The sequence below is a fragment of the Crotalus tigris genome, unplaced genomic scaffold (assembly GCF_016545835.1).
Source record: "Crotalus tigris isolate CLP2741 ecotype Arizona unplaced genomic scaffold, ASM1654583v1 scf7180000018525.42219311030:4301911, whole genome shotgun sequence".
NCBI classification, from domain to species: domain Eukaryota; kingdom Metazoa; phylum Chordata; class Lepidosauria; order Squamata; family Viperidae; genus Crotalus; species Crotalus tigris.
The window spans coordinates 145,541-173,001 of record NW_024097057.1 but is presented as its reverse complement, the minus strand read 5'-3'; the positions used below and the strand labels follow the sequence as shown (position 1 = coordinate 173,001).

Below are 27,461 nucleotides of genomic sequence, written 5' to 3'. Positions count from 1 at the left end.
CTAATTGGCCTGGTCAAATAATTAATGGCAAGATAGTGTACGGCTCTGGTTACTTCATGCTCAAGAGGAATAAAACCCCAAAGATCTTGCTAATCCTTTTAAATTGGTGTGCAAACTTCCAGCCTCCCAATGCCAGCCTGAGGTCACTTTCTGATTCCAATCTTCCTAATTAGGAATTAACTACATGATGCATTTAAGGCTAGTTCTGAACCAATGTCCAGTAGCTATATTAACTTCTGCATCAAAACAAAGATAATTGTAGGCACCTTAAAGTCTGTGATCAACAAAAGCTTATGGAAATAGCAGATCTTTAAAGAATTACTACATTTCTTGCCATTTTAAAAAAAATATGCTGAATAAATCTGCTTTATGAGGCATGTCTTTTCCAGAGTAGATTCATGGCACAGAAAGAAAGAACAGTAATCTTTCCTCTCTAGTCCATTTTTCTGTTGAAACATATAAAGATCCTTATGCTAATTCACCCAGTGAATTTTATTTATTTACTAGACAACCCGTGCCCTGATGGGTCACTGTTTTAGGAATATTTCCTTGCCAGATTCCTCAATATCTTCACGAATGGCAGAGCTTCTAACATACTTGAAAAGTTCTTAAAAATTCAGGGTGATATTCAGAGATGTATCAGCCTTGGAAATAGCCCATGTTGAATTGTACAGCACAAACACTGGTCAGAGGAAAAACGTTGTGACATTTTTATTACATCATAAAATGCTAATTTTTAATCATAAAATACGTTATAAAATTTGCCAAATTTCAACTCTGCCAGAGCTATATTTCCCAGATTTTGGAGACACTCTGTAAGTTAGCCCACCTGAGGTATACTGGTTGATAAAGGTTTTGGCCTATGATGTACCCTTTCCCCCAGTTAAAGGTTACCGACACAAGAGTTTTAGCAGTGGTTAGATTTAGATTTATTTATTTATTTATTTAGTAAATTTAGATGGCTGCCCATCTCGCACAAAGTGACTCTGGGCAGAATACACTGAACGTGGGAACGACGCAATGTTTCTCTGACAAAATTGGCAAAACTGAAGTTTTCCAAAATAAAAAAAAAATAAAGAGCTGGAGTGTGATTCATTATTTACTACAAATGGCACCTTATTGAGCAAACTACGTGTAAGCGATCCATTGCTTGACTCAGACAATTTGGAAGTGGGGGGGGCTCCCCTTCATCACTCCCCAACTTCATCTTTCTCTCTGTCCCCCCCCCAAACCTTCAATATGGCTTGGAGCTGACCACATGCATCCTTGCATCTCTGTGGCCCTGGACCCCCACAGCCACCCCATCCCTGAATTTCACTACAGCTGTGTCAAGATCCCTTAACGTGGGGAGGGGGGGCTACGGATGGCCTCCCCCAAGCAGAAACTCACCTTCACCTCCTCTGGCCAACAGGACTGGGTTGCCTGGGGGGGGAGGGAGGGGGAGACTTCCTCTGGGACAGTGTCCTACCTGGAAGTCTGCTGTACAATCCTGGTAACTGGAAACGGGTTCAGGGGAAGCAGCGCAGATGGCGCGAGAGGAAAGGTTTATATTGAGGATGGCACACAAAATAATCTGGCTAAAAAGTTACCAGGATAGATTTTTGGATAGAAGAGCGGTTCCCAAACTCTGCAGAATGAGAGAGAAGAAATGCATCCAAAATTCCTTCCCAGATTTTTACCTGCTTCCTGTTAGCCTCAATTGAGGTCCACACGGACCACCTGTCTAATCAGATCACTGGAGAGTTTGCCTCAAAGGGAAAACTGCTAGGAGCTCTTGCTGCATCTTGTCTTAAGTTGCTAGGATTTTGGTACCAAAATCCTTGGAAGGAGGATTAATCCTTGGAAGGAGCAATAATTCAGCACATAAAAAAGTGGCATTTAACACAACTTGCTGCTGCTAGCACAAAGAGAAGCACGGCGGTGGGGAGGGGATCACAAGGCCTGAGTCTCTATTAAGCATCGTCAGACGTTGCACAGGATGCTCCCTTCCAGGACGTAAAGCAGAAAAGGCTGGTCTTCCAGGGCCACCAAGAATCTCTCTTAGGAAACCTGCAAATGTGAGAACACACACAAGTCCCCTAAGGAGTCAATGCCACTGGCACCATCAGATTTCTCCATTTCCTGATGCAAAGGTGTCATAGGAAAGCAACTAGATCTAGAGCTTAGCTGGGCTGCATCCTGGCCTTGGGTTCTAAGGAAGACTCTTGGCTTTGGGAACAGGTGTTAACGAATGTCAACCAGGCTTGCTATCTAGGGGCATGCAGAGTTGGAATCCTCTATCTGGCCAGGAAAGGATCTAGTGCAGGGGTAGGCCACCTGGGCTCTTTTATGTCTCATGGACTTCAACTCCCAGAATTTCTGAGCCAGCCATGCTGAGGGGAAAGGGAGAGGTTTCCAAGCTGAGCCATGCTGGCTCAGGAATTCTGGGAGTTGAAGTCCACAAGTCATGAGGGGGCCATAGTTCCCCCATGCTGGCTCAGGAATTCTGGGAGTTGAAGTCCACGATTCATGAGGGGGCCATAGTTCCCCCATGCTGGCTCAGGAATTCTGGGAGTTGAAGTCCACGAGTCATGAGGGGGCCATAGTTCCCCCATGCTGGCTCAGGAATTCTGGGAGTTGAAGTCCACGAGTCATAAAAGAGCCAAGTTTGAAGACCCCTGGTTTAAATATTTAAATGTTTTTTCCTCACAGTCACGTGACTGGTTGAAAAGCCCTGCCCTTGTGGGACCTTGTGCTGCCGGCTTTTAGCGTTGTGTGCGACACTGTGCTTGTCAAGGCTGCCTCTATACTCAGATCCTAGGAAAGAAAAACTCTCCGCTCCATAGATTTAGAGAAAAGGTACTTTGACTAGGAAAGAAATGGCTGCAGTGAATTCTTTCCTCGTCAAAGTACCTTTTTTTTTTCTAAATCTTATGGAGCGGAGTTTTTTTTCTGTTCTAGGATTTGAGCAAAGGCAGCCATGACAGGGATGTTCGTGGCTTGACAACACGGCACATTTTCCATCGCACTGATCCCCTTGGCATACACACACACACACACACACACATGCGCTGCTGGGCCTGTCTGAGCTGAGACAGTGGTAGGAAGGAACAGCACATTAGGGCAGGGGTCTCCAAACTTGGCAATGTTAAGATGTGGACTTCAACTCCCAAGAATCCCTCATGGAGTTGTAGGAGTTTGAAGTCAAGTCTTAAGGTTGGCAAGGGTGGAGAGACACACACACACACACACACACACACCCCTGCATTTAGGGCATCCAGCCACGGAAAGACAAGCGTGTTCCCCAGAGAAGCGAAGTTACTTGCTGCACCTTTGGAAATTCTCTTCTGAACAAGCGCGTGGTCCCGTCGTGTTGAATTAGAAGGCTGGGGAGAAGTTCCTGGACAGCCTCACAGGCTCGGACAAAGTCCTTCTTCACCACAATCGCCTGAAAAGAGGAACGCCGGGCAGTGAGCAGATTGGCGCTGAAGCCGCCACCGTCTCAGGCCAGATTAAAACCAGTCTCCCATCTTGTGCTCCCGTGCAGTCCAACCCACAGCCACAAAGCAAAGCTGCTGCTGGCCAGGAGAGAGGCAGCCAGACGAGGCGGGCTCACCCAAAGACAGAGACCAGGCCAGGAGTGGACATTAGTGGACATTAGCCTTTTTTCTGAGAAGGACAGAAAATGACCTTCCTTGGATCAGACCAAGGCCCAGCTGGGGCTGTGCTGTGTTGAGCTGGAAACCTCATCTTCAGGGCTTGAGGAAATGGCCTTTCCTTGTCTATTCCGCAGACACACACACACACACACACACACACACACACACACACACACACACAGAGAGCCCCGGCTGTATTCCAGTCTAGAATGCAGCACCTCCAGAGTAAATAGGCCTTACCTTGCTTAATGCATTAATCTAACCTTAACCTAACTTTGCAACCTTTTCTAGGCTTGGAAACAAAGCAGGGGCAGGTCTGGTTGATATTCGGATGGGAGACCAGAAGGAAATTGGGAAGGCGAAGAGGCATTCTGGAGGAAAGAAATGCAAGCTACTTCCAAGCCGTGGCTGCCTCTCCTTTCCCTTAAACTGTGCAGTTGCAGTAACTTCACAAATTTCATTATTCCCTTTATCCTCCTGTTTCTGCTGTCTGCAGACCCGCTCATCTGATCACAGCAGAGCCCAGAATTACATCCACCAAGCATTTCTGGTCTGGATTTCCCTTTACTTGGCGTGCCTCTCACAACTTCACCGCCCACAAATCGCCCTCCTTGGGGAACTCTGGCCAGTTGCAGTACTGCAGGCCACTTTAGCTGACTGTGTTCAGCAGGTCAGCGGTTCAAATCTCACCGGCTCAAGGTTGACTCAGCCTTCCATCCTTCCGGGGTAGGTAAAATGAGAACCCAGATTGTTGGGGGCAATGTAAATATATATATAATCTCCTCCCCCTGTCTCTCTCCTGGTAGCTAACAAAGTGGGAGAGAACCCGTGGCTTAGAGGTTATAACATCTGCCTAACATGCAGATAGCCCAGGTTCGAATCTCAGAAGAGTAAGTTTGGCTGATGAGGGTTAAAGGAACCCGAAATAGCTATACCATTCTCTCTTTATTCTTTGTTAGCAAAAAAACCTATATATATATATATATATATATATATATATATATATGTAGGTCTTTGGTTGTTCGGGTTTTCTCCCGCGTAAAATTGGAAGTGTCTTGGCGACGTTTCGACGAAGTCCCATTCGTCATCTTCAGGCTGGTGTTTTCAGCTTTGTGCTTCGAGCAGCAATGTGTGGTCTTAGCTGTTTCTTCCTTTTAACTGCCAGTGGGGGTATGAACTGATTGGGTGGGAGCTTGGCTGTGTTCTGATTGGGTGGAGGTGTGTTCTGATTGGTTAGGGGCGTGGCTGTGCTCTGATTGGCTGGGGGGTTGGCTGTGCTCTGATTGGCTGGGGGGTTGGCTGTGCTCTGATTGGCTGGGGGAGTGTTCTGTTTGGTTGTGCTCAGGTTAGTCTGAGTTGCAGAGGGGTTTAAGATTTTGGGCTGCCTTGCTATTTTTTGGCTTCGCGTTTGTGGTCGTGCCTCATTTTCATGGAGGGTGTCAGTTTGCTTCATGTATGGATTGGAGGGCTTTAAAGTGGCTAATGATGCAGCTCTGGTCTGGCTTCTGGTTTGTGGTCGTGCCTCATCATCGGTGTGGCTTTGGGTTTGCTTTTTGCATGGATGTGTGGTGGTGACATCCTGTGTGGTTTTTGTAAGTGTAGGCCTGGTATCATTTTTTGTGTTAGGGAGTCGTTTGTCAATAAGGGCGGGTTTCCAAATGGCTGGTAAGCGGGAGGTATCATCTCGCTTGTTCATGCTGTGTGGGCGTTTTTCTATCTCGATGGCTTCTCTGATTATTCTGTTATTAAAATGTTCACTTTTGGCAATGGTTCTGGTATTTTTAAAGTCAATTTCATGTCCTGTGGCTTTAAGGTGTTGGACCAGGGAAGATGTTGGTTCCTCTTTTTTGACTGAGTTCTTATGTTCTTCAATGCGTGCACTTATTCTTCTGTTGGTTTGTCCGATGTATGTGGTGGGACAAGTGGTGCATGGGATTTCGTATACTCCTTGATTTTCTAATTCAATTTTATCTTTGGGGTTTCTAAGGATGGTGGATATTTTTCTGTTTGTGCAGAATGCTGTTTTGATGTTGTGTTTATGGAGGATCTTACTGATTCTGTCTGTGGTGCCTTTTATGTATGGGAGGAGGGCTTTGCCGTTTTCTTGTTCTTCGTCTTGGATTTTAGTGGGGGTTTCTTTTTGGATTAGGTTTGTAATCTTATTTCTTTGGAATCCATTGGATGTTAGTACATTGGTGAGAGTGTGTAGTTCGGTTTTTAGGTGTTGTTCGTCAGCTAAGCGTTTTGTTCTGGAGATGAGTGTCTTGGCTACAGAGTTGATCTGTGCTGGGTGGTGGTGTGAGAGAGCGTGCAGATAGCGGTTTGTGTGTGTTTTCTTCTGGTAGATGGTGTGTCCTAGGGAGCCATTGGATTTCTTGTAGACTAAGACATCCAGGAAGGGAAGTTGGTTGTTAGCTTCTGTTTCCATGGTGAACTGTATTTTGGGGTGTAGGCTGTTGAGGTGTGTGAGGAAGTTGTCCAGTTTTTCTTTCCCATGTGGCCAGATTATGAAGGTGTCATCTACGTATCTGAGCCAGAGTTTGGGTTTGTGATCCGATTTTTCTAGAGCCTGGGTTTCAAAGTGTTCCATGTAGAGGTTTGCAATGACAGGTGAGAGGGGTGATCCCATGGGTGCTCCTTCTGTTTGTTTGTATTTTTGTCCATTATAGATGAAGTATGTGTTGGATAGGCAGTGGTTGGTCAGATCTAAGATGTGTTTGGGGGGGTTATATTTGTTTTGGATAGCTGTCAAGGCTTCTTTGATAGGCACTTGGGTGAAGAGGGATATGACATCGAAGCTCACGAGTAGGTCGCTGGGCTGTAAGTTTTGTTTCTTTATGATCTCTATAAACTGGAATGAGTTTTTTACGTGTGAGGTGATGGATTCTGCATAGGGCTGTAGTTGTTTGGCGAGAAATTTGGCTAGGTTTTGTAGAGGTGAGCCTATGGAGCTGACTATAGGTCTGAGTGGGGTTCCTTCCTTGTGTATCTTGGGGAGACCATAGAGTTTGGGGCATCTGGATGATTTCTCTCTGGGAATGATTCTGGATCTCTTCGCTAATGGGGGAGGCTTTTATTTTGGATCTGGTGGTTTTTTCCAGGTAGGTGGTGGGATCTGTATTTAGGGGTTTGTATGTGGAGTCTTGGAGTAGGTTGGTTAATTTGGTTTGGTAGTCAGATGTGTTCATAACCACCGTGGCGTTGCCCTTGTCTGCTGGTAGGATTATTATGCTGGTGTCTTCTTTCAGGTTACGTAGTGCTGTCTGTTCCTCTTTGGGTAAGTTGCTTTTGGGTGGCTTGCTGGTGCAGAGGATGTTGGTGATTTTGAGTCTGATTCTGTTAGCGTCGTCGGGGTTGATTTTGGTCAGGCTGGTTTCAACTCCACATATAATGGTTTCAGTGGGGATGTGTTTGGGAGTGACTGCAAAGTTGAATCCTTTGGAAAGGACATTGGTTTCGGCTTTGGTGAGGATCCTATCTGAGATGTTATGCACTGTTTGTTTCATGTGTGGCTGTGAGGGAGGAGGGGTTTGTTTCTGGCATTCTTGTAGTCTTCGGAGTTTGTTGGTGTGTGTATCTGTCTTGAGGGTGGTCTGTGTTTCGGCTCTCCAGACTGCGAGTTGTTTGGATTTGTCCCAAAGTGCGGGGTGGATCTTGTTGCTGAGTTTGAGGTGGAGTGTGAGGAGATCTTATGTATGTGTGTATATATATATATACACACATACATTGCTTACTGGTGTACACCGCTTAGAGAGTGCTTGCACTTAAAGCGGTATATAAGTCTCATAAATAAATAAATAAATAACGCAGGGTGTTCGGTTCCCCCATCCATTTGGACAGCCCTGCATCGTCATTTCGGACAGCCGGTTTTCCCTCTCTGACCAACCACCTACTGAAAAATCCAGAAACTCCATCGCAGCTCCAGGATTTGCTCGGATGGCTTTGAGGATCCCAAGGCAGCCTTCGTTCTGGATGGGGTTCCTAGACATCTGCAGATCACAGGAAAGAACAGACACACCCTCTGGATCACCCACCCGGCAGGGCTATTAGGATCTCAGGGTCACCTTCCCAAAAGCTCCTCACCTGGAGTCTCCTCAGATTCTTGTTTCCTTTCAGGCCCAAAGCAAGCGCAAGAGCTCCTTCCAAGGCAATGCGATTATTACTGAGAATAAAGAGAAAGGGCACTCAGAAGCCCCCCACTTTCGCTCTTCCTGCATGCTTATGCACTGAGCCACACTAGCTTGCTCTTGGAAATAATCTACCAACTGTGATAGGAGACCGAATCTTCCCTCTTAGTTAATACATTTAAACATTTTAGAGCAGTGGTTCTCAACCTTTTTAATGCTGTGACCCCCCCCCAACCGGTCCTAAGTCGAGGACTACTCAACCGGTCGTAAGTCGAGGACTACTCAACTGGTGCAGCACCGTTTGCAGAATGGGACTTTTGGTGGGCTCAGCAGGGCAGAGACAGCCTGGACCAGTGGTTCTCAACCTTTCTAATGCCGCAACCCCATAATACAGGTCCCCATGTTGTGGTGACCCCCAACCACTTATACATCACTGGGTGCCAGGGGCGTGGCCAAAGAAAAGGGCAAAAAAATGGCGGACAGCCTTGTTTGACGACCCCCGTGAAATGGTCATTCGACCCCAAATGGGGTCCCGACCCACAGGCTGAGAACCACTGGCCTGGACAATTCCTATTGGCTTTTGAAAGCCAATAGAATTAGACTCTATTCAAGAGAGTCTATTCTATTGGCTTTCAAAAGCCAATAGAATAAAAGGGAGGAGCACAGCTAAGGAAAAAGGGGAAAAAAATGGCGGACTGCGTTATTTGGTGACCCTCGTGAAATGGTCGTTTGACCCCAAATGGGGTCCCGACGCACAGGTTGAGAACCACTGTTTTAGAGCTTGGTCAGGTTTAAAGATGCCAATTAGGGAAGTAGGAAAGGAACTAACTTCAGCAGACATTCTCTTCCAAGGAAAACACTTTGGAGAGGCCGCCCACATTGTAAAAGAGGTTGAGTGTTTGGAAAAAGTTCAGAGAAGAGCAACTAAGATGATCAAAGCCCTTAGACATATGAAGAACGGCTGCAAGACTTGAGTTTGGCTAGTCTAAAGAAAAGAAGAAATAGGGAAGACGTGATAGCAGTGTTCCAGTATCTGAGGGGCTGCCACAAAGAAGAAGGAGTCAAGCTATTCTCCAAAGCACCAGAGGGAAGGACGAGAAACAATGGATGGAAACTGATCAAAGAGAGAAGCAACCTGGAATTAAGGAGAAATTTCCTGACAGGGAGGACAATGAACCAGTGGAACAGCTTGCCTCCAGAAATCGTGGGCGCTCCATCACTGGAGGTTTTTAAGAAGAGGCTAGACAGTCTGAGATGGTATAGGGTCTCCTGCTGGAGCAGGGGGCTGGACTAGAAGACCTCCAAGGTCCCTTCCAACTCTATTCTATTCTATTTTGCCCAATTGTTCTCATAATCGCATGATCAATGGCTCCTAGTCTGTACATAATATATCCAACCAAATTCCCAGCATTTCCAATTGTAGATTTCTGTGTTCTGTTCTGTGTTCCATTTGCAGTACCTGAACTACTAGTAGTTGAACAAGGGAAAAACTTGGCTTTTTCATGAAGCTCCAACAGTTTTTGCCACACATAAGGCAGTTCATCTCTGAGAGGATGGCCAAGAAGCATTAAATTGTGAGAGTCTGGAACCGCAGCATCCTGTGCAGATGGTCACCCAGCAAAGAGGGTAGGGCACCCCAGGCCCCAACCTGGCTACCCACAATTTGGCTGAATTCTGCTTCCTGGCCACCCCCGCTCCTTCCTTCTGGTCCTCTTCTCTGGAGAAATAGAGAAGAAAGACTGCTGGTTTTTTTGCACGGCAGCCCACCAGTTATCTGAAAGCAGGATGGATCTGGTCAAGCTCCCAAAGAATTCGAAGAGGCCACTCGGTTCACAAGAATTCGCTTTCTGGTTAGTCTAGTTTCTGAGATTATCCTCAGACACTGCACTTTGCTTTTTTTAAAAAAAAATAGTTTATGTAATATTTTATTTCATAAAAACAGAGAAGGAAAATGGCTTCTACAGAAGCAGCATTTTGTCACTAACTCCAGGTTTATAATAATTCTTCTGTAAGGTGAACACGGAGTTTGCTTAATTGAGGCTAACTGGCTGGTTTGGTATCTCAAGCTAAGGCAGTGGTTCTCAACCTGTGGGTCGGGACCCCATTTGGGGTCGAACGACCATTTCATGGGGGTCGCCAAACAATGCAGTCCACCATTTTTTCCCCCTTTTCCTTAGCTGTGCTACTCCCTTTTATTCTATTGGCTTTTGAAAGCCAATAGAATAGACTCTCTTGAATAGAGTCTAATTCTATTGGCTTTCAAAAGCCAATAGGAATTGTCCAGGCTGTCTCTGCCCTGCTGAGCCCGCCAAAAGTCCCCTTCTGCAAACGGTGCTGCACCAGTGGAGTAGTCCTCGACTTACGACCGGTTGAGTAGTCGTCGACTTACAACCGGTTGGGGGTCGCGGCATTTAAAAAGGTTGAGAACCACTGATCTAAAGCATAGCTTGAAATTATGAGCATCACACATCACATAAGCAACAACGAGATCTGCCTGTTTTCCCTTACAGTGCTGGGTGACCCAGGCACAGCTCCTCCCAAATTCCTCCCTCTCTGCTTGTCCAGAGGCCACCAGCTCCTCCAGTTCAGCTCAGCCTGTGAAGATGTAGAACCTGGGCTGAGCGTAAAAGGAAAGCAATCAACTTGTTTAATTCTCAACACTAGTATGTTGCCCACCAAAACGATTTTTTTCCCCTGGGTGCCCCAAACACTAAGCCAGAGGGAGAATAGTTGTGGGTGACAGTGTTGGAGCACCCACAACTTCAGAAATTGTGGTTGCTCATTACTAGAGGCTTTTAAGAAGAGGGTGGACAGCCACTTGTCTGGAATGGTATAGGCCCGCAGGGGTCGGCAACCTTAAACACTCGAAGAGCCACCTGGACCCATTTCCCAGAGAAAAGAAAACACTGGGAGCCACAAAACATGCATGGGGGGAGGAAGCTTGATTGACGAGTTTAATTAAAAAGAAATAGAGGCTGCTGTGGATGAGTTCTCTCTCTCTCTCTCCCTCCCTCCCTCTCTCTCCGTCTTCCTCCCTTTCTCTCTCTCCCCCTCTCTCCGATCTTCTGCTCACCTGGCAAGCTGGCTTCACGCTGACACACATTCTTATTGGGCTGGCTCTCTCCTGCCCTTGGTCTGCCAGTCCTCTTCCCCCATTCTGTGTGTGTGTGTGTGTGTGTGTGTGTGTGTGTGTGTGTGTGAGAGAGAGAGAGAGAGAGAGAGAGAGAGAGCTGCTGCTTTCTGCTTCCTGCTGAGATGCAGCAAAGGCAGGAGCCCCGCCCAATAAGCTTGTCAGCTTGTCCCAGAATTGTGTGAGGCCACTCTTTTTTACACACACACACACACACACAGAGAGAGAGGGGGGGAGAGAGAGAGAGAGAGAAGGGAAGTGCAAGTGCCCCTCTCTGTCTCTGCAAATGGCAGAGGAGGCTGGGAGCCGCAGGAGAAGGCTCAAAGAACCACATGCAGCTCTGGAGCCGTGAGTTGCCGACCTGTGGTATAGGGTCTCCTGCTTGAGCAGGGGATTGGACTAGAAGTCCTCTGAGGTTCCTTCCAACTCTGTCGTTCTATTCCGTTCTGAGGTTCCTGATTCAAATCCAACCTTTGCCGGAAGCTCACTTGATGGCCTCAGCCTCAACTGCCCTGATGGCAAGAGAGGATCCTGGAAACTATTCACTTTGCTGGCTTGTGCCAAGGATGATTAAGAAACAGCTCCCAGCACTCAGGAAGTGCGGGCACATGCACACACAAACACACACATACACACACACACACACGCCTTGTTACCTGATGTTGAGTTCTTCCAGTACATTGTTGCTTTTCAGGGCTGCCCCCAGAGCAGCTGCACCACTGTTGCCAAAGCCATTGTATGACAGATCAAGGACTCGAAGGAATATATTTGCCTGTGGAACAAGACAGATTGAGCAGCGCTTAGAGAAGGTCCAGGGTGGAGAGTCCACAGGAGACAAGATGCTTTAATTCTATTATTCACGCGGGCTTTTCTTCAGATCTCACCTTACACTCCCTACTGTCCCTAGTTCCTAATAAAAGTTGAGACAATGCTTGTTTCAAAAGTTCTGGTTTCTTCGGTGATTCTTTGAAGTAGGTCCTGACACAAGAGCTTTTCTTTTGCCACCTAGAGCTTCTAAGCACAAGCCACACCCTGACAGAGAGTTCCTGGGCCTTCACCCACTCAAGATTTCCTTCCAGGTTCTTTCCAAACAGGCTACCTCTTCCACTGTTGAGGTCAGTGTTTCTCAACCTCGGCAGCATAGCTGCCTGGGGGATTCTGGGAGTTGAAGTCCACAGGTTGTAAAGTTTATTTATTCATTTGATTTCTAGAGCCACCCATCTCAGCAAACGGCACTGGGCGGCTCACGATTCAGAAACATATATTACGATTAAAATCTTAAAAACATGTTAAAACAATAAAAGCAGTAAAAACCAATAAAACAATAATTAAAAAAACATTAGGTGCCGCAGTTGCCCATCCCTGCACTATACACTAGAGCAGGGGTAGGCAACCTTGGCTCTTTTATGACTCATGGACTTCAACTCCCAGAATTCCTGAGCCAGCCATACTGAGGGGAAAGGGAGAGGTTTCCAAGCTAAGCCATGCTGGCTCAGGAATTCTGGGAGTTGAAGTCCACCAGTCATAAAAGAGCCAAGGTTGCCTACCCCTGGCCTAAGGAACACATAATTCTGTTCACCAGGGGACAGAGTGAACCCGTTTTATGGATTCACCCCATCCTTTAAGCTGGGGTAGGCCACCTTGACTCTTTTATGACTCGTGGACTTCAACTCCCAGAATTCCTGAGCCAGCCATGCTGAGGAGAAGGGAGAGCTTTCCAAAGCTGAGCCACGCTGGCTCAGGAATTCTGGGAGTTGAAGTCCACAAGTCCTGAAGGGGCCAACGTTTCCACCATGTTGGCTCAGAAATTCTGGGAGTTGAAGTCCACAAGTCCTGAAGGGGCCAACGTTTTCACCATGCTGGCTCAGGAATTCTGTGAGTTGAAGTCCACGAGTCATAAAAGGGCCCAGGTTGCCTACCCCTGCACTAGAACAAGCAGGGCCAAACTATTTCAAACTGGTTTGCATTTTAGGGGATGGATCTTATGCTTTATAACTTTATCCAACGGGAAACCCCTCGAACGAAGTCCCCTTTCCTACCCCCAAGCCTTTGGCGACAGCCACTGCTCCTTGGCCCCGAAAGTTGTTCCAGCTGAGGTTGAGTTGCTTCAGGCCCACATTTTCCGCCATGGCCACCCCGAGGGCTTCTCCTGGTTCAATGGAGATGGAGACATGAGAAATGGGAAAGAGGCCTGAAACGTCAAACTGAGATAAAAGAAGGACACCCCCTTGGGTCCCACCCCACCTTTACAGTAGCAGCCTCTCCCCGTACAGGAGCCGTGGTGGTGCAGTGGTCAGAATGAGTATGGCAGGCGAACTCTGCCGACCGCCAGCGGTTCGATCGTGACCGGCTCAAGGTTGACTCAGCCTTCCATCTTTCCGAGGTCAGTAAAATGAGGAGACAGATTGTTGGGGGCAAAATGCCAACTCTCTAAACAGCTTAAAGAGGGCTGTAAAGCACTATGAAGTGGTATATAAGTCTAAGTGCTATTACTATTGCTCTTCTTTCTTTTCTCTTCCTTCCTTCCTTCCTTCCTTCCTTCCTTCCTTCCTTCCTTCCTTCCTTCCTTCCTTTCTTCCTTCCTTCCTTCCTTCCTTCTATAGTGTGCCGTGGTTAGAATGCAGTATTGCAGGCTAATTCTGCCCACTGCCTGCAGTTCGATTCTCACCAGCTCAAGGTTGACTCAGCCTTCCATCCTTCCGAGGCCAATAAAATGAGGACCCAGATTTTTGGAGGCAAGAGGCTGACTCTGTAAACCGCTTAGAGAGGGCTGTGAAGCAGTATACAAGTCTTAGTGCTATTGCTATCCAACCTAATGTGAATTTTTCTGCTGACATTTCGCCAAGCAATTTTTCTAGCCTCAGCAGAGATTTCAGCTCACAGAGGAAGAAGGGAAGGACAGTAGGATCTGCAAGCAGTAGGAAGAGGTGGTTCCCACAGAGCCAAGAACTCTGAGGAACACCTGCTTATGGGCATCAGCAGAGAGTTGCAGAAACAGATTACTGCCTAGCTGCTTATTCACAGGCTTGGCGCCATTCACAAAGCCATTCCTCTGCACGTCGCCCATTTGAGGAGACCGGGGGCTCAGACAGAGGCTTTCAAGGGATCGACATCATGACATGGAGGGGTTTTATTCTCCTCCCTCAGGTCAGCCTAGGCCATAGGTAGGCAACCTTGGCTCTTTTATGACTGGTGGACTTCAGCTCCCAGAATTCCTGAGCCAGCCATGCTGAGGGGAAAGGGAGAGATTTCCAAGCTGAGCCAGGCTGGCTCAGGAATTCTGGGAGTTGAAGTCCACCAGTTATAAAGCGGCCTAGGCCTAGGCCAGTGGTAGGCAACCTTGGCTCTTTTATGACTGGTGGACTTCAACTCCCAGAATTCCTGAGCCAGCCTGGCTCAGTTTGGAAACCTCTCCCTTTCCCCTCAGCATGGCTGGCTCAGGGATTCTGGGAATTGAAATCCACGAGTCATGAAAAAGCCAAGGTTGCCTACCTATGGCCTAGGCCTAGGCCACTTTATGACTCGTGGACTTCAACTCCCAGAATTCCTGAGCCAGCCATGCTGAGGGGAAAGGGAGAGGTTTCCAAGCTGAGCCAGGCTGGCTCAGGAATTCTGGGAGTTGAAGTCCACGACTCATGAGGGGGCCATAGTTCCCCCATGCTGGCTCAGGAATTCTGGGAGTTGAAGTCCACCAGTCATGAGGGGGCCAAAGTTTCCCTCATGCTGGCTCAGGAATTCTGGGAGTTGGAGTCCACGAGTCATAAAAGAGCCAAGGTTGCCTAACCCTGGCCTAGCTGCTCCCACCACCAAGTTTAGAGCAGAGCTTCTTAAACTGTGTTGCGGAAGCCCAGTTCTCCTCAGGCACTTCAAGTTTTCCACAGATTGGACTGAAGATCTAAGACAAAGTTTTTGGTGGGTTTTGCAACCCATTTGGAGGAGACGTAACCTTTGTGGCATCTTTACTTTGACCCAGCAGTTTGCGGCTTCTGGCTGACCTTGCTGTCACATAAAGCTCAGGGTAATTCTGGCCAGTGCTAGAAAGAAATTTCCAGATTTTCTCTGGAAATCTCAGACGGATAAGTTGACAATATACCCTACAAGAAAATATTAGCAATCCCTCTTTGTATTTTTTTTTTCAAGAAAACAATGTCTCTGTAGGTAACCGAAACCTACTCAAAGATCCGACTTGACTTTTTATCCTTTTTCTGGACTGCTTCTCTCAGAAAAATTTATCAGGAGCCAATTGTAATGCTTTTCAGCAATACGTGTGTACTTTTTTTATCTTCCCAGTTCTGGCTTTGCCTCTCTTTCTCTCTCTCTCTCTCTCCAATATTCGTATTATTTTGACTTGTTAATTTATATTGCTAGTCCATGTGTGCCATATGCTAAAAAAATTATTTCGATAACCTTTTTATACTGCTTTTAGTTACTCCTACACCATTTTAGGATTACATATCAATAATTCTATTTCAGGAAGCAATTTTTATGGTAAACCAATGGGTAAAAACTCTTAAAGGGCAGGCAGAAACTTAAGTGGGCCCAACTTTCTAATCCCTACCTTAATTTTCTTTTTCAACTGTAGTAGCTCTTCCCTATTCTCTGCATACTCTCTCTTCCTTTTGTCCCCGCCTGCTCTCCATCAAATCACAAAGTCTTCTTCAAAACATAAGGAGAAGAAAGAGATAGGACTGGTGGGAAGTCAAAACCTCTCATGGGGTCAGGCATAGAAGGAGGCACAGCAGGTAACAAGGCAAGGAAGAGGGAGGGAGGGAGGACAGGAGTCACAGTCCAGTAATTCTTCCCCCCCCCCAACAAAAGTAAACCCTAATGGTTAGCTCTTAGCTTATGAAAACCACAGCTGGTTCTTGATTTAACCATTCATATTCCGCATAAAGGTAGATGGTGCTCTAGAAACCAAAGGGCCACAAATAGACAAATTGCATGTGTATGTGTGTGTGTCTTTCTCACATGTGCTACAGAGCTTCCCACACGACAGCCAAATACAATATTTCTATGACATTTACCTGCTGGCTCTCCGAGCCTGTTATGGCTCAGATCAAGGTGCTCCACTTTCTGATTGGTCACTAAGGCGTCCGCCAGGTATTTGGCTGCCCTGTCATTTAATTCATTTCCTGACAGTTTCAAGGACACCAGGATTGGATTTTCCTGAAGTACTGTGGACAGAGCTTCTATCCCTTTCACTCCGACTTTATTCTCTGACAAATCAAGTTCTGAAAGAGAAGAAAGTTGATCTCTCAGCTGGCTCAACATACAGAATCCCCCCGGAACCATACGTCCAACATGCCTTTGTTCCTCAGTCTCTCCTTTGGCCAGGAATGGAAGCTGGTCAAAGGCCACAACTGCTTTCGTGGAGAACCCCTTGGAGAAAAGACACTCCTCATCTCAACCCATCAGACACGGAGTCTTTATTTGGGGGTGGCACATAAATGTTGTCAAGCAAATAAAGAAATCTACAAACCGCCATCTGATTAGAAATCCTTATGCTTGGGTCGCCCCGCATAAAAGAGGACTGCATTCTTAAGACCGGTTACAACACACTTCCAGCTTCACTGCTGTATTATATGAAAATTCTGTGTTCATTATATGAACACAGAAGGACAATCTTGGCGCAAGAGAAGCGAGCACTCCGCAAAGCCAGAGCTGCAAATGCTGAAGTAACAGTGTCTACATTTCTTTGCTCGGTATGTGGCAGAACATTCCGTGCTAACATCGGTCTTATTAGCCACCTCCGGACACATCGTTGATGGCCCATAACCCACAAGATGTCAAGGTCTTCATCGAAAATCGATGGACGAACAACAACGTATGAAAAAGCAAATCTTCGCTTTTAGAAACTGGAAGTTATTTAGAGGGGATTTAACAGTGGTTTAACGGCAACCCCAAGTATCTCAAGGCAGATGGATCCCGTGGACTCTCCGTTTTTGCCCCCTGAAGCAATTCTCAGAATCTCCCAGGCACCTGAAATGTAGCAGTTCTCCTTTAACATCTCTGCCATCGCCACTGCTCCGTCGCCATCCAGCCCGTTGTCACTCAGGTTCAGCTTCACAATGGAGGTGTTGCTGGTCAGGGAAAGAGCGAGAGCTTTGGCTGCCTAAAAGAAGAGACAGAGGAGGGACGAGCTGTGAGGGCAGCGTGCCGAGATCTAGCCCAGTCCTCCGGCAGGGGTCAAGGTTTGGGGTCCTGGGGGAGGCAAACTGCTGCCTGGGTGCTGGCATGACCCCCCCAGCCCAGCCCAGCAACACCTCTTTTCTGCAGAAGCTGTGACAAGGAAGAGAGAAGGAAATGAAAGGTCAGGAGAGGCGCTGGACCAAGATAGCCCCAGGCAGCTTGGCCTTTAGCCCAGTGTTTCTCAACCTTGACAATTTTAAGGCATGTGGACTTCAACTCCCAGAATTCCACAGCCAGCATTGCTGGCTGTGGAATTCTGGGAGTTGAAGTCCACATGCCTTAAAATGGTCAAGGTTGAGAAACACTGCTTTAGCCTCACCCACCACATGTTTCAGCTCGCCTCCCAGGGATGTGCACCGCAGCTGCTGGTGGATTATTTCAGCAGCCATGCAGCCGTAACACGAAAACGAGGTCACCTTATCTGTGGCCTGGAAGCGTGGGCAGCAAAGCTCTGCGGCCACATGAGCCCATCTGGCCTCCTGTTCCCCATATAGATCAAGCAGAGGCCTGGGGGGGGGAGAGGGGAGGGCTGCACCATATGCCAGCAGCACCTGCTGCCTGTGAATCCGTTAAGTCCCATTTAGCTGGGGTGGCCAAGGCTCTGGAGCAGTGGTTCTCAACCTTTTTAATGCTGCGACCCCCAACCGGTCGTAAGTCGAGGACTACTCAACCGGTCGTAAGTCGAGGACGACTCAACTGGTGCAGCACCGTTTGCAGAAGGGGACTTTGGGCGGGCTCAGCAGGGCAGAGACAGCCTGGACAATTCCTATTGGCTTTTGAAAGCCAATAGAATTAGACCCTATTCAAGAGAGTCTATTCTATTGGCTTTCAAAAGCCAATAGAATAAAAGGGAGTAGCACAGCTAAGGAAAAGGGGGGGAAAATGGCGGACTGCGTTGTTTGGCGACCTCCGTGAAATGGTCGTTCGACCCCAAATGGGGTCCTGACCCACAGGTTGAGAACCACTGCTCTAAGTGCTATTGCTCTTCTTTCTTCTTTCTTTCCTTCTTTCTTTCCTTCTTTCTTTCTTTCTTTCTTTTTCTTTCTCTTTCTTTCTTTCTTTCTTTCTTTCTTTCTTTCTTTCTTTCTTTCTTTCTTCTCTCTTTCTTTCTTTCTCCTTCCCGACCCACAGGTTGAGAACTGCTGCTCTGGAGCCTGTTTTGACAGGAACCGTAGATCTCACTTAAAGCGCAGAAGCATCCTCTCTGGAGACAAATGGTCACCAACTGAAGCAAAAGTGACCAAATGAAGGATTGGGACCCTCTTCTCGTCTACGTGCTTTATAAGGGGCCCCTCTGGCTCTCCTCATAAAAGGCTTAGTATGTAGCAGCTCTGTGTTCCAATAGAAGGCTGAGCCTGCTTGCCCTCTTATTAGTGCCAGGCCAGGATCTCTTTACCCCTCTGTCATTTCACTTGGTCTATTTTGTTTCTCTATTTTACGCTGACCAAACTGGTTGCTTGTGCTTTGCTACTAATGACTGTATTGTCTTTCGATGGGTTTACATTTTTCTCCATAAGACGCCTTGGAACATTTTTAATTTGGAAGGTAAAATTTAACGGAATGCATCAGGCGCCGGTCTAATTGCACTTACATATTTCCAACGTTGGTACCGTAATGCTCCCTGATTATTCCCACAAATAACTCTGTAAAGCAATATAATTGTCAGAATCCAATTATATTTCATTTCTAGCTACCTACTCTGAAAAAAAAACACACTTCTTACTCTCCCTGGATTCTGTCATACTACAAAAGGGGAGGAGGAAGCAAGGGGGTTTTATGACTCTCACTTCCTTGATTTAAACTACAAAGTGACTGGATGTTGATTTTCATCAAGAGGACTGACCATAACAATACGGCCATCGCCTTTCATCTACTCTCTCTTTGAAGTCTCCCTTTTGCCAGCAGTGAGGGAAAAGGGGGGGGGGGAACAATGCAACGCCTGGGATCTGGGAAAAGAGAGGATGAGTGATCGTCGGCTGGAAGAACTGTGGGGAGGGGGCTGCTTGGGAACACTTAAAACCTTGAATGATAGGAGTTGATCCCTCAGGTCTGTGGGAGAAAATTTAAAAATAAAAATATATATGCTTTTAGTATTATCATGTAATCATATTTTATATTTTATAATTATCATTGTATAATCAATTGCCTTTGAATATATAGGGAACATACAAGCTTCAGGTGGAGGAAGGGGGGAGGACAGGAGTTACTGTGGGGCCCAGTGTAAGTCACCATCTAGGAATTGTTTTTAAGTACCTTCTGGTGCCTGGTACCCCTACTGAATCTAACAGGTGTGGAAGATGGGAGACATCTCTCCTCTAGAATTGATATAGGATAGTAGGGGAGGGATCTTATTAGTATAATGTATTCTGTTTAGGCGCTTCTGATAGGTTGTAACCTCCAAAGCCTAAGCCAATGGGGCCATGGGGGAGGGAATGGGGCGTCGCGATAGGATGTATAATAATATGTAATTTTGGAATTTGGCGTGTGGTTCAGTGCTTGGCTACATTGCATTGCCTTCCTGAATCCACCACGCTTTGCAAACCGTTATGTTTTTTTAGACTTGGATGTGAAGTCTAATAAACTTCCTTTCTATTTGTAACTCAGAGTGGATTTCAATTTGTGACTGTCTAGAATGCCTGCAATCCTTTTCTCTTAATAAAGATGCCTGTTGGAAGAGATATTGCAAGAGTTCTGCCTTCTTAACATGTAGAGTGAGGTGGGCCCTTACAATAATATTCCCACGTGCGATGCAGATGGAAAAAGGGAGAGGGAGAAAAAGGCTGAGAGAATATTCGAGGGCAGTGAGGGGATTCATACTGGCAGAGCGCAAAGCAAGCCCCAATGTGGCAGGACCAAAAGAAAAAGACACCTGGCAGGAATTACCTTAGGGCCAAGGCCGCGATGCATCAGAATTAGCTCAGAATCTTTCATATGCCGTAAAAAATACGAGATAGGAACCACGCCATACGCCTGGCAGATCGCAAGGTATCTCGTTCTCCCGGCAGGATCGTAGCATATTGTAGAGACTAGGCCAAGACAAAAGAAAAATTAAAACAATGGCCCTCCTTGGCTTTCTATAAAATAGTGGTTCTCAACCTTTTTAATGCGGTGACCCCCAACCGGTTGTAAGTCAAGGACTAAACCGGTCGTAAGTCAAGGACTACCCAACCGGTCGTAAGTCAAGGACTTTCCCTGCCCAGGAGCGCCACGCATGTGTGGTGCCGCCCCCTGCACCGGCCGAGGCGTAGCTGGCAAGCGGCAGAGACGGAGCAGGCCGACCACCGGCTGGGCCACCAGCTGGCCCAGTCCAAGGGAGGTAAGGCACCTGCCAGAAAAGGGGAAAAAATGGCGGACAGCCTTGCTTGGCGACCCCCGTGAAATGGTCGATCGACCCCAAATGGGGGCGCGACCCATAGATTGAGAACCGCTGCTGTAAAACCACCAGACCCTTGAAGCCTCTGTAGTTTGTGGCAGTACAACAGCAAAACCTGCAGCACCAGCCAAGGCCCACCACCATCCCCACGAACCAGATACTCGTCCCTTAGTCTTGTATGCAAAAAGAACAGAGGGGATGGTGATTTTCTCCAAGTAATTCACAAAAGAGTTTGGTGTGTTGTTTTGAAACTAACGAGAGCTGCACCAAAGTCACAATACCTTAAAAATGGCTACCAGCCATTACTTGGCTTAAAAAGAAATAAGACACCTTTGTGGAAGCCAGGCTAACAATGAGCAATGTCAAGCTTTCATTTCAGAGGCAGAATATTCATGGCTCAGACTGCAGGTTGGCCAATCCAAGTATTACAGGTCCTCATATTCTGCAGCCAGGCATCAGATGTTCAGAATTAAAAAATACAGGAATGAACCGTTACCAAAGTTAATTAAAGAATGGCCAAATTCTCGTGTGGTTGTCTTTAAGATTTATACCAGGTTGATGGGGAGGGAATAACTGATCCTTGCTTAGTTGCCAACTTTTCCTTTAAAGCTCTTTGTTTGTTTATCTGTTTGACACATTTATATCCTGCCTTTAGATCAATAGCTCAATGTGGCTTCCATGGTGCTCACTGTATTTTTCCCATAACAATCTTATGATATAAGTTGGTTTGAGAGAGACTGACGGACCCAAAGTTAAAGATGAACTGAAGACTCTTGGGTCTCCCTGGGTTTAGTTCAGGGGTAGGCAATCTTGGCTCTTTTATGACTCGTGGACTTTAACTCCCAGAATTCCTGAGCCAGCATGGCTCAGCTTGAAAATTTCTCCCTTTCCCCTCAGCGTGGCTGGCTCAGGGATTCTGGGAGTTGAAGTCCACGAGTCATAAAAGAGCCAAGGTTGCCTACCTCTGGCCTAGGCATAGGCCACTTTATGAGTCATGGACTTCAACTCCCAGAATTCCTGAGCCAGCATGGGGGAACTATGGCCCCTTCATGACTGGTGGACTTCAACTCCCAGAATTCCTGAGCCAGCATGGCTCAGCTTGGAAACCTCTCCCTTTTCCCTCAGCATGGCTGGCTCAGGAATTCTGGGAGTTGAGGTCCACGAGTCATAAAAGAGCCAAGGTTGCCTACCCCTGGTCTAGTTCTATGTTTCTCAACCCTGGCAATTGTAAGCAACCTGACAACTTGTCTAATCCATACTTTCTATTTCAAGGTCTGTGTCCCACTCTTCCTCTTGATCTTCTTCTGCTTCTTCTTCCTCAGTTTCTTCTTCAGAATAGCTTAGTGCTTTCTCCAAGAAGGAAGCGCTGTTCTCCTGGCAGATGGGTTCTGATATATCAGAGGACCTTGAAAAAGTCTGATATAAAAACCGTGTAAACATACAGAAACATAGGAACATACCTAACTCTATCCAAAAGAAGCAATGATACAGAGGTCCAGCTAACAAACAAGATTTTTTTTTTTTCCAAACTAGGAACAGCAATCAATCAGAAAAATCAGCACCCTTAGAAACCTGAATAAGACATATGGATTTCTATCAAGCAGGCTGGGAAAAATACAGGGTGTAAAATAAATAATAGACTCTCAATATTCTAACACAGTGTTTCCCAAACTTGACAATTTTAAGGCATGAGGACTTCAATTCCCAGAATTCCACAGCCAGCAACGCTGGCTGTGGAATTCTGGGAGTTGAAGTCCACATGCCTTAAAATTGTCAAGTTTGGGAAACACTGTTCTAACAGATATACCAAATATATTGGAAATATTCAAGGGTTTACCCCCATCTCGATTGATAATATGATTAAGGAGGAGCCCATTTTAGAATTATGTCACATTAACTACCTTTATATCAGGAAGTGGTAAACGGTCCAGAAATTAAACTTTGCAACATAACTTTCTGAAGCATGCTTTCACCTCCCTACAAAAACAAAACACCAGAATAGACACTAAGCTAAGAAATGTGCACCAGTGTCAAGCAGAAAATGTACTGTAGGTTTGGCCCGGCACGAACAAAGAGGCAAAGTTTCTTTCATTCTCCCTGAGTTATGTTTCTTTAGATCTGGATAAAAGTGGGTCCTCCTATAAAGCTGGAAGAATCCCAGGTGATCTATTCAACATGGTTTTAGACTTCATGTGGTTTGTAGGGTTACATAAGCAAGAAAACAGCCGTTTGCATGAAAATAGATAAAAAGCAGAAGTTGCTACACTATCATGGCCTGCCCGGTACATTTCAAAAGCATATTTAGAAAGAAACCTATTTAGCAAACCCAGTTGCCTCTATTTGTAGCGTCCTGCCATGCATCTCCTGAGCTACAGACGGTTACCTATTATTACAACTCATTTATTCTTTTGAATTCAGCCATTTCAACGCAGGAATTCTTGATCACCATAATCCTGATCGACCCCAGAGTTTTTCATTCCATTTCATCCGACTATCCCTGTAATTCCATGCGCGTCGCCCTGCTTTTCGGAGCCAAGAACAAGACAGGTTCCAATCGCTGAGAGCTTATTCTTAGCCTTATTTTGAGGGGCCCAGCTCAGAGCGCCCCAAAGACCCCTCCTCTCAACCATGAGCTACAAATCAGTGGAGCAACCCGCCTCCAGAAGCTGTGAATGCTCCCAACACTGGACATTTTTAAGAAGAAACTGGACAGCCATTTGTCTGAAATGGTATAGGGTTTCCTGCCTGAGCAGAGGGGTTGCACTAGATCAGGGCTTTTCAACCAGTGGTACGGGTACCACCTGTGGTACATTGGCACCTGGCAGGTGATACGCGACCATCCTAGAAAAGTGGTAGTGGGGGAGGGGAATGAGCTGAACCGGTGGCAGCACCGCACAAGCCTGAGCGAGAGACGGCTGGAGCTGCAGGGCTGTCAGGGCTCAGCGGAAGCACCAGAATCAGCGCTTCTTTGGGGCTATTAGGGCTCAGTGGAAGCGCCAGGATCAGTGCCAGGCTCCAGCTGGAGCTCGGCGCTAATCCTGGGGCTTCTGCTGAGCCCAGAAGAAGTGCTGATCAGCTGGAATGTTGCAGCATCTGCAGGATCTTGTGATTTACATTCAGATGCTTGGCAACTGATTCATATTTATGACAGTCACAGTGTCCCAGGGTCATGTGAAGTGACCAAAACCCGCTACAACCACCCAGCAGACAGGGGAAAAAAAAACCAAACACCCCCCCACCCCACGCCCACTGCCAATGCTTAACAGAAATGCTCACAACAATGAAAATCTCAGACAGGAGGAAGAGCGCCGCCAGGTGGGCAGGTAGGTGTCTTGCTCGGCTGTGGCTTGGGGGGCACTTTTTTCAGTGCCATTGTAACTTCGAACAGTCACTAAGGTGAAAAGGTTGAAAAGCCCTGGACTAGATGACCTCCAAGATCCCTTCCAACTTTATTATTATTATTAAATATTCTCCTCTATCGGTAACCTTACTCTTGTTTAGTCAAGAGAAACCATCATTAAAAGTGGAGGCTAAACCACCGTCATTGCAAAACATTTATTTTGCTATGTATGGATCTGCACGAATTAGACTGGAAACCCTGCGCTCACCTTCCACCTGGGTGGGGGGGCACCAGCCCCCCCCCAGCCTGGAACTCCGCATTGGGCCATCCGGCATTCAGCAAACTCCTATTTCTCTTCTCCCCCCCCCCCTGCATAATAGTAGCCCTTTTCAGGTGTATTTCCCATGGATGCGATGTCATCCCAACCTCAAATATGAATGACAATACAGGCAGTCCTCGACTTAGGACAATTCGTTTAGTGACTGTTCCAAGTTGCAACAGCACTGGGGGAAAAAAGCGAGTGATGACCATTTTTCACCCTGACGACCGTTTCAGGATCCTCCTGTGATTTCCATTGGGAAGCCTGACAGCAGGTTCATATTTACGACGGTCGCAGCGTCCCAGGGTCACCCGATTCCCCTTTTGCGACCGTCTTGACAAGCAAAGTCAATGGGGAAGCCAGGTTCACTTAACAACCCTGTTATTCATTTAATAACTACAGTGATTCACTTGACAAATTGGATGGAGAGGTCATAAAGTGGGGCAAAATTCACTTACAACATACATTTGGGGCTCAATTTTGGTCGTAAGTGGAGGACTAGCTGTATAAATAAGAATAAGCGGCAATCTCTCTTTTGGACTGCAACTGCCATCATCCCCAGCCGCCCCTGCTCGCCAAAGCTCCCCGCCGTCTTTCAGATGTATTGGACTACAACTGCCCTCATCCCCAGCCGGCACTGCTCCTCACAGCCTTCCAGCCGTGCTGGACTACAACCGCCCTCATCCGCAGCCGGCGCGCTGCCCAGCTCTACCATCCCGGCCAGGTCCTTCCTTCCCTTTTTTGATCAGTCCCGTCAGTTTGTCCCCGCTGGACTCCAACTCCCATGACGCCCAGCCTCGGGAGCAATGGGAGCTGGGGTCCGGCAGGGGCCGCGGGAGGCGGCGCTCTCCTCCTTGCCTCTGAGTTCCGCGAGCCGGAGGCGCTGGGAGCGAGGGACGCGGAGGACGCGCTGCCGGAGGGCCGCTCCCCCGCCGCGTCGGCCTCCTGCTCGGGCACAGGCGAGAGCGGCAGCCCGGGCATCGGCGCGGCAGGCCTCGGTCGGCCCTGCTGCCATGGCAACGGCGTCGCCGCGCAGGGGACGGAGGCGGCCGGCTAGCGGAAGGGGCGGGCGCATCCGGAAAGCGCGGGTGGCCATTGGAGGAGGGAGGAGAGCCGGCACCTAACGACCGCCCGCTCGCGTTGCCTGGCAACCCATCTGGCGGGCCTTCTGCCGCCTCGCCTAGGCCCCGAGCTGAGGTATTTTTCTGGCGGCCGCATTGGGCCGCAAGTCGGGCAAGCAGCGGCCTCGTCAGCCCGGATCGAAGGGATGCTTTTTTGCGGTCTCCCGGGCAGACATTGCGAGCTCCGAGGAGGAACGGGCGCGAGGCTGAAACCTCCCCGGGCCTCGATGCCCCGTCCTCGCTGCTGCTGCAGCCGCCGCCGCTTCCAGGCGCGAGTGGGCCAGGCGTCCTTCAAGACAAACTGAGGGGGGCCACAAAAATCCTGCGCGGCGCCCCCCGGAGAGCCCGGGCGGTGTGGCCTTTCCTGGGGCGGAAGCCCCGGGTGACCTTGCTGGGTGCTGCCTCCGGCCAAAGGGGGCAGAAAGGCACGAAGGGCTGAGCTTCGTCTCGCCATCTGGACTTTTATCACCGGCCCGCAGACTCTCCAGCCCTGCGTGAAGCCGGCTGATAAGCAAACTGCTCCTTGCTTCAAAAAAAAAAAAAAAAGCTGACCTTGCAATTATGCAGGAGAAACATTATTTTATCAATAGCTTCATTAGCTGACACTTTTTTGGGGGGGGGGTTGCAAAGAAGAGCAGCTAGGATGATCCAAGGCCTGGAGACTAAAACATACGAAGAATGGCTGCAGGACTTGGGTTTAGCTAGTCTAGAGAAGAGAAGGACGAGGGGGGACATGATAGCAGTGTTCCAGTATTTGAGGGGCTGCCCCAAAGAAGAGGGAGTCAAGCTATTCTCCAAAGCACCAGAAGGCAGGAAAAGAAGCAATGGATGGAAACTCAACAAGGAGAGAAGCAACCTGGAACTAAGGAGAAACTTCCTGACACACCGAGAACAGTTAATCAGTGGAATAGCTTGCCTTCATCCCTGGAGGTCTTTAAGAAGAGACTGGACAGCTACTTGTCTGAAATGGTATAGGTCTCCTCTTTTGAGAGGGGGCTGAACTAGAAGATCTCCAGAACTTCCAGCTCTGTTCTGATTCTGACTCTAAACAGCCGTGCAAAAACACTGACAAAGAGCTGGAGATGTTAGATCAGGACACTGATAGCTCTTTTAACATAATCCTGTGCTACTTCTGACTTCTGACAGCATGCTAAACTAGAAAACAACACAAAAAAGGAAGGGGGGCTGCACTTTGGCATGTTATGTAGAGCAGGGGGTCCCTAACCTGTGAGACACAGCCCACTACCAAGCTGTGGGCTACTGGCTACCAGGTCGTGTGAGTGGCTGGCTGGTGCACGTGTGTGCACAGCCCCACTCACACGTGCGACGCTGCCAGTGTTCACAGCCTCACTTGCATGAGCACCGGCACGAGCATCCCGGGCCTTCCCCATTCGCGTGAGCGTTGCCACAAATGGTATTTGTAGACCCCACGCGTGCAAGTGCTCAGAGCCCCACATGCATTCACACACACACCATAAAACCATGCCTTCTTCCCCCCCTCCTCGCCCCCTGCTCCGGGCCGCCAACCCCGAAAGGTTGGTGAATTCTGATGTACAGCTACCCTGTCTGGGTTGCCAAAATGTGAATGATCACTAGATGGCAGCAGAGGATATTGCTGCCATCTAGTGGTGGTTCACATTTTGCAATCCAGATCTAGCACAGGTAATCCGTGTCCACTTAACGCTCGTTCAAAGTTATGCAATAAGCGCCCCTAGTGCTTACGAGCAAGTCCCGAAATTACGAATATTGCAGCACCACGGCAGTCGTTCGGCCTTATGAGTGACCACAGAAGCTCTGCAACATTCACCCTGCTTATTCCCTCCCTCCCCACCCCCACCCAGGTCTCCCTAGGCACTAGGCCGTCAATACACATCCTGCGAAGATCGAGATCCTTCATTTTCTTGGCTGCTCCAGGCCTTCGGTGCGTTCGCAGAGAATGGAGGCCTAAAGTAACGCAAGATCACGCGAGATCAGTGGGGCGAGAGCTCATGCTACTGATCTCATGTGATCTCATGGTACTTTAGACCTCTGTTCTCTGCAACAGAGACTGGAACCGAAGCTGGGGACGCTTCCACGTGCATCCGGAGGCCTTTTCCAGGCCATTGCCACCTGGAAATGTCCCCTGGCCTCAGATCCACGTGGCAGCAGGAACCGTGGGAGAGAGGAGACAGATCTTTTCAAGGTGAATCCGGCCCTGGGGGCTTTCCCCACCCTGAGATATCTT

At 47.9% G+C, this 27,461-nt stretch overlaps 1 protein-coding gene across 3 annotated transcripts; it reads right to left on the bottom strand.

The window, feature by feature from the left end:
• Positions 1-905: 905 nt before the first annotated feature.
• LRRC74B (leucine rich repeat containing 74B) lies at positions 906-25,715 on the bottom strand. Of its 3 annotated transcripts, XM_039353455.1 has the most exons (11): positions 24,975-25,709; positions 21,717-21,873; positions 19,968-20,110; positions 16,875-17,007; positions 15,920-16,126; positions 12,935-13,044; positions 11,552-11,667; positions 7,722-7,800; positions 7,532-7,627; positions 3,311-3,427; positions 906-2,049 (listed from the first exon to the last, which is right to left on the bottom strand). In XM_039353455.1, exons 1-11 carry the CDS (start codon positions 25,095-25,097, stop codon positions 2,041-2,043), a joined length of 1,290 nt encoding a protein of 429 aa, XP_039209389.1. In that variant the 5' UTR covers positions 25,098-25,709; the 3' UTR covers positions 906-2,040. The 3 variants fall into 3 exon arrangements, 2 of the variants coding, with proteins under 2 accessions (XP_039209389.1, XP_039209390.1); XR_005557919.1 differs by lacking the exon at positions 7,722-7,800 and having other exon boundaries at positions 24,975-25,715; XM_039353456.1 differs by lacking the exon at positions 7,532-7,627 and having other exon boundaries at positions 24,975-25,711.
• Positions 25,716-27,461: the final 1,746 nt, after the last annotated feature.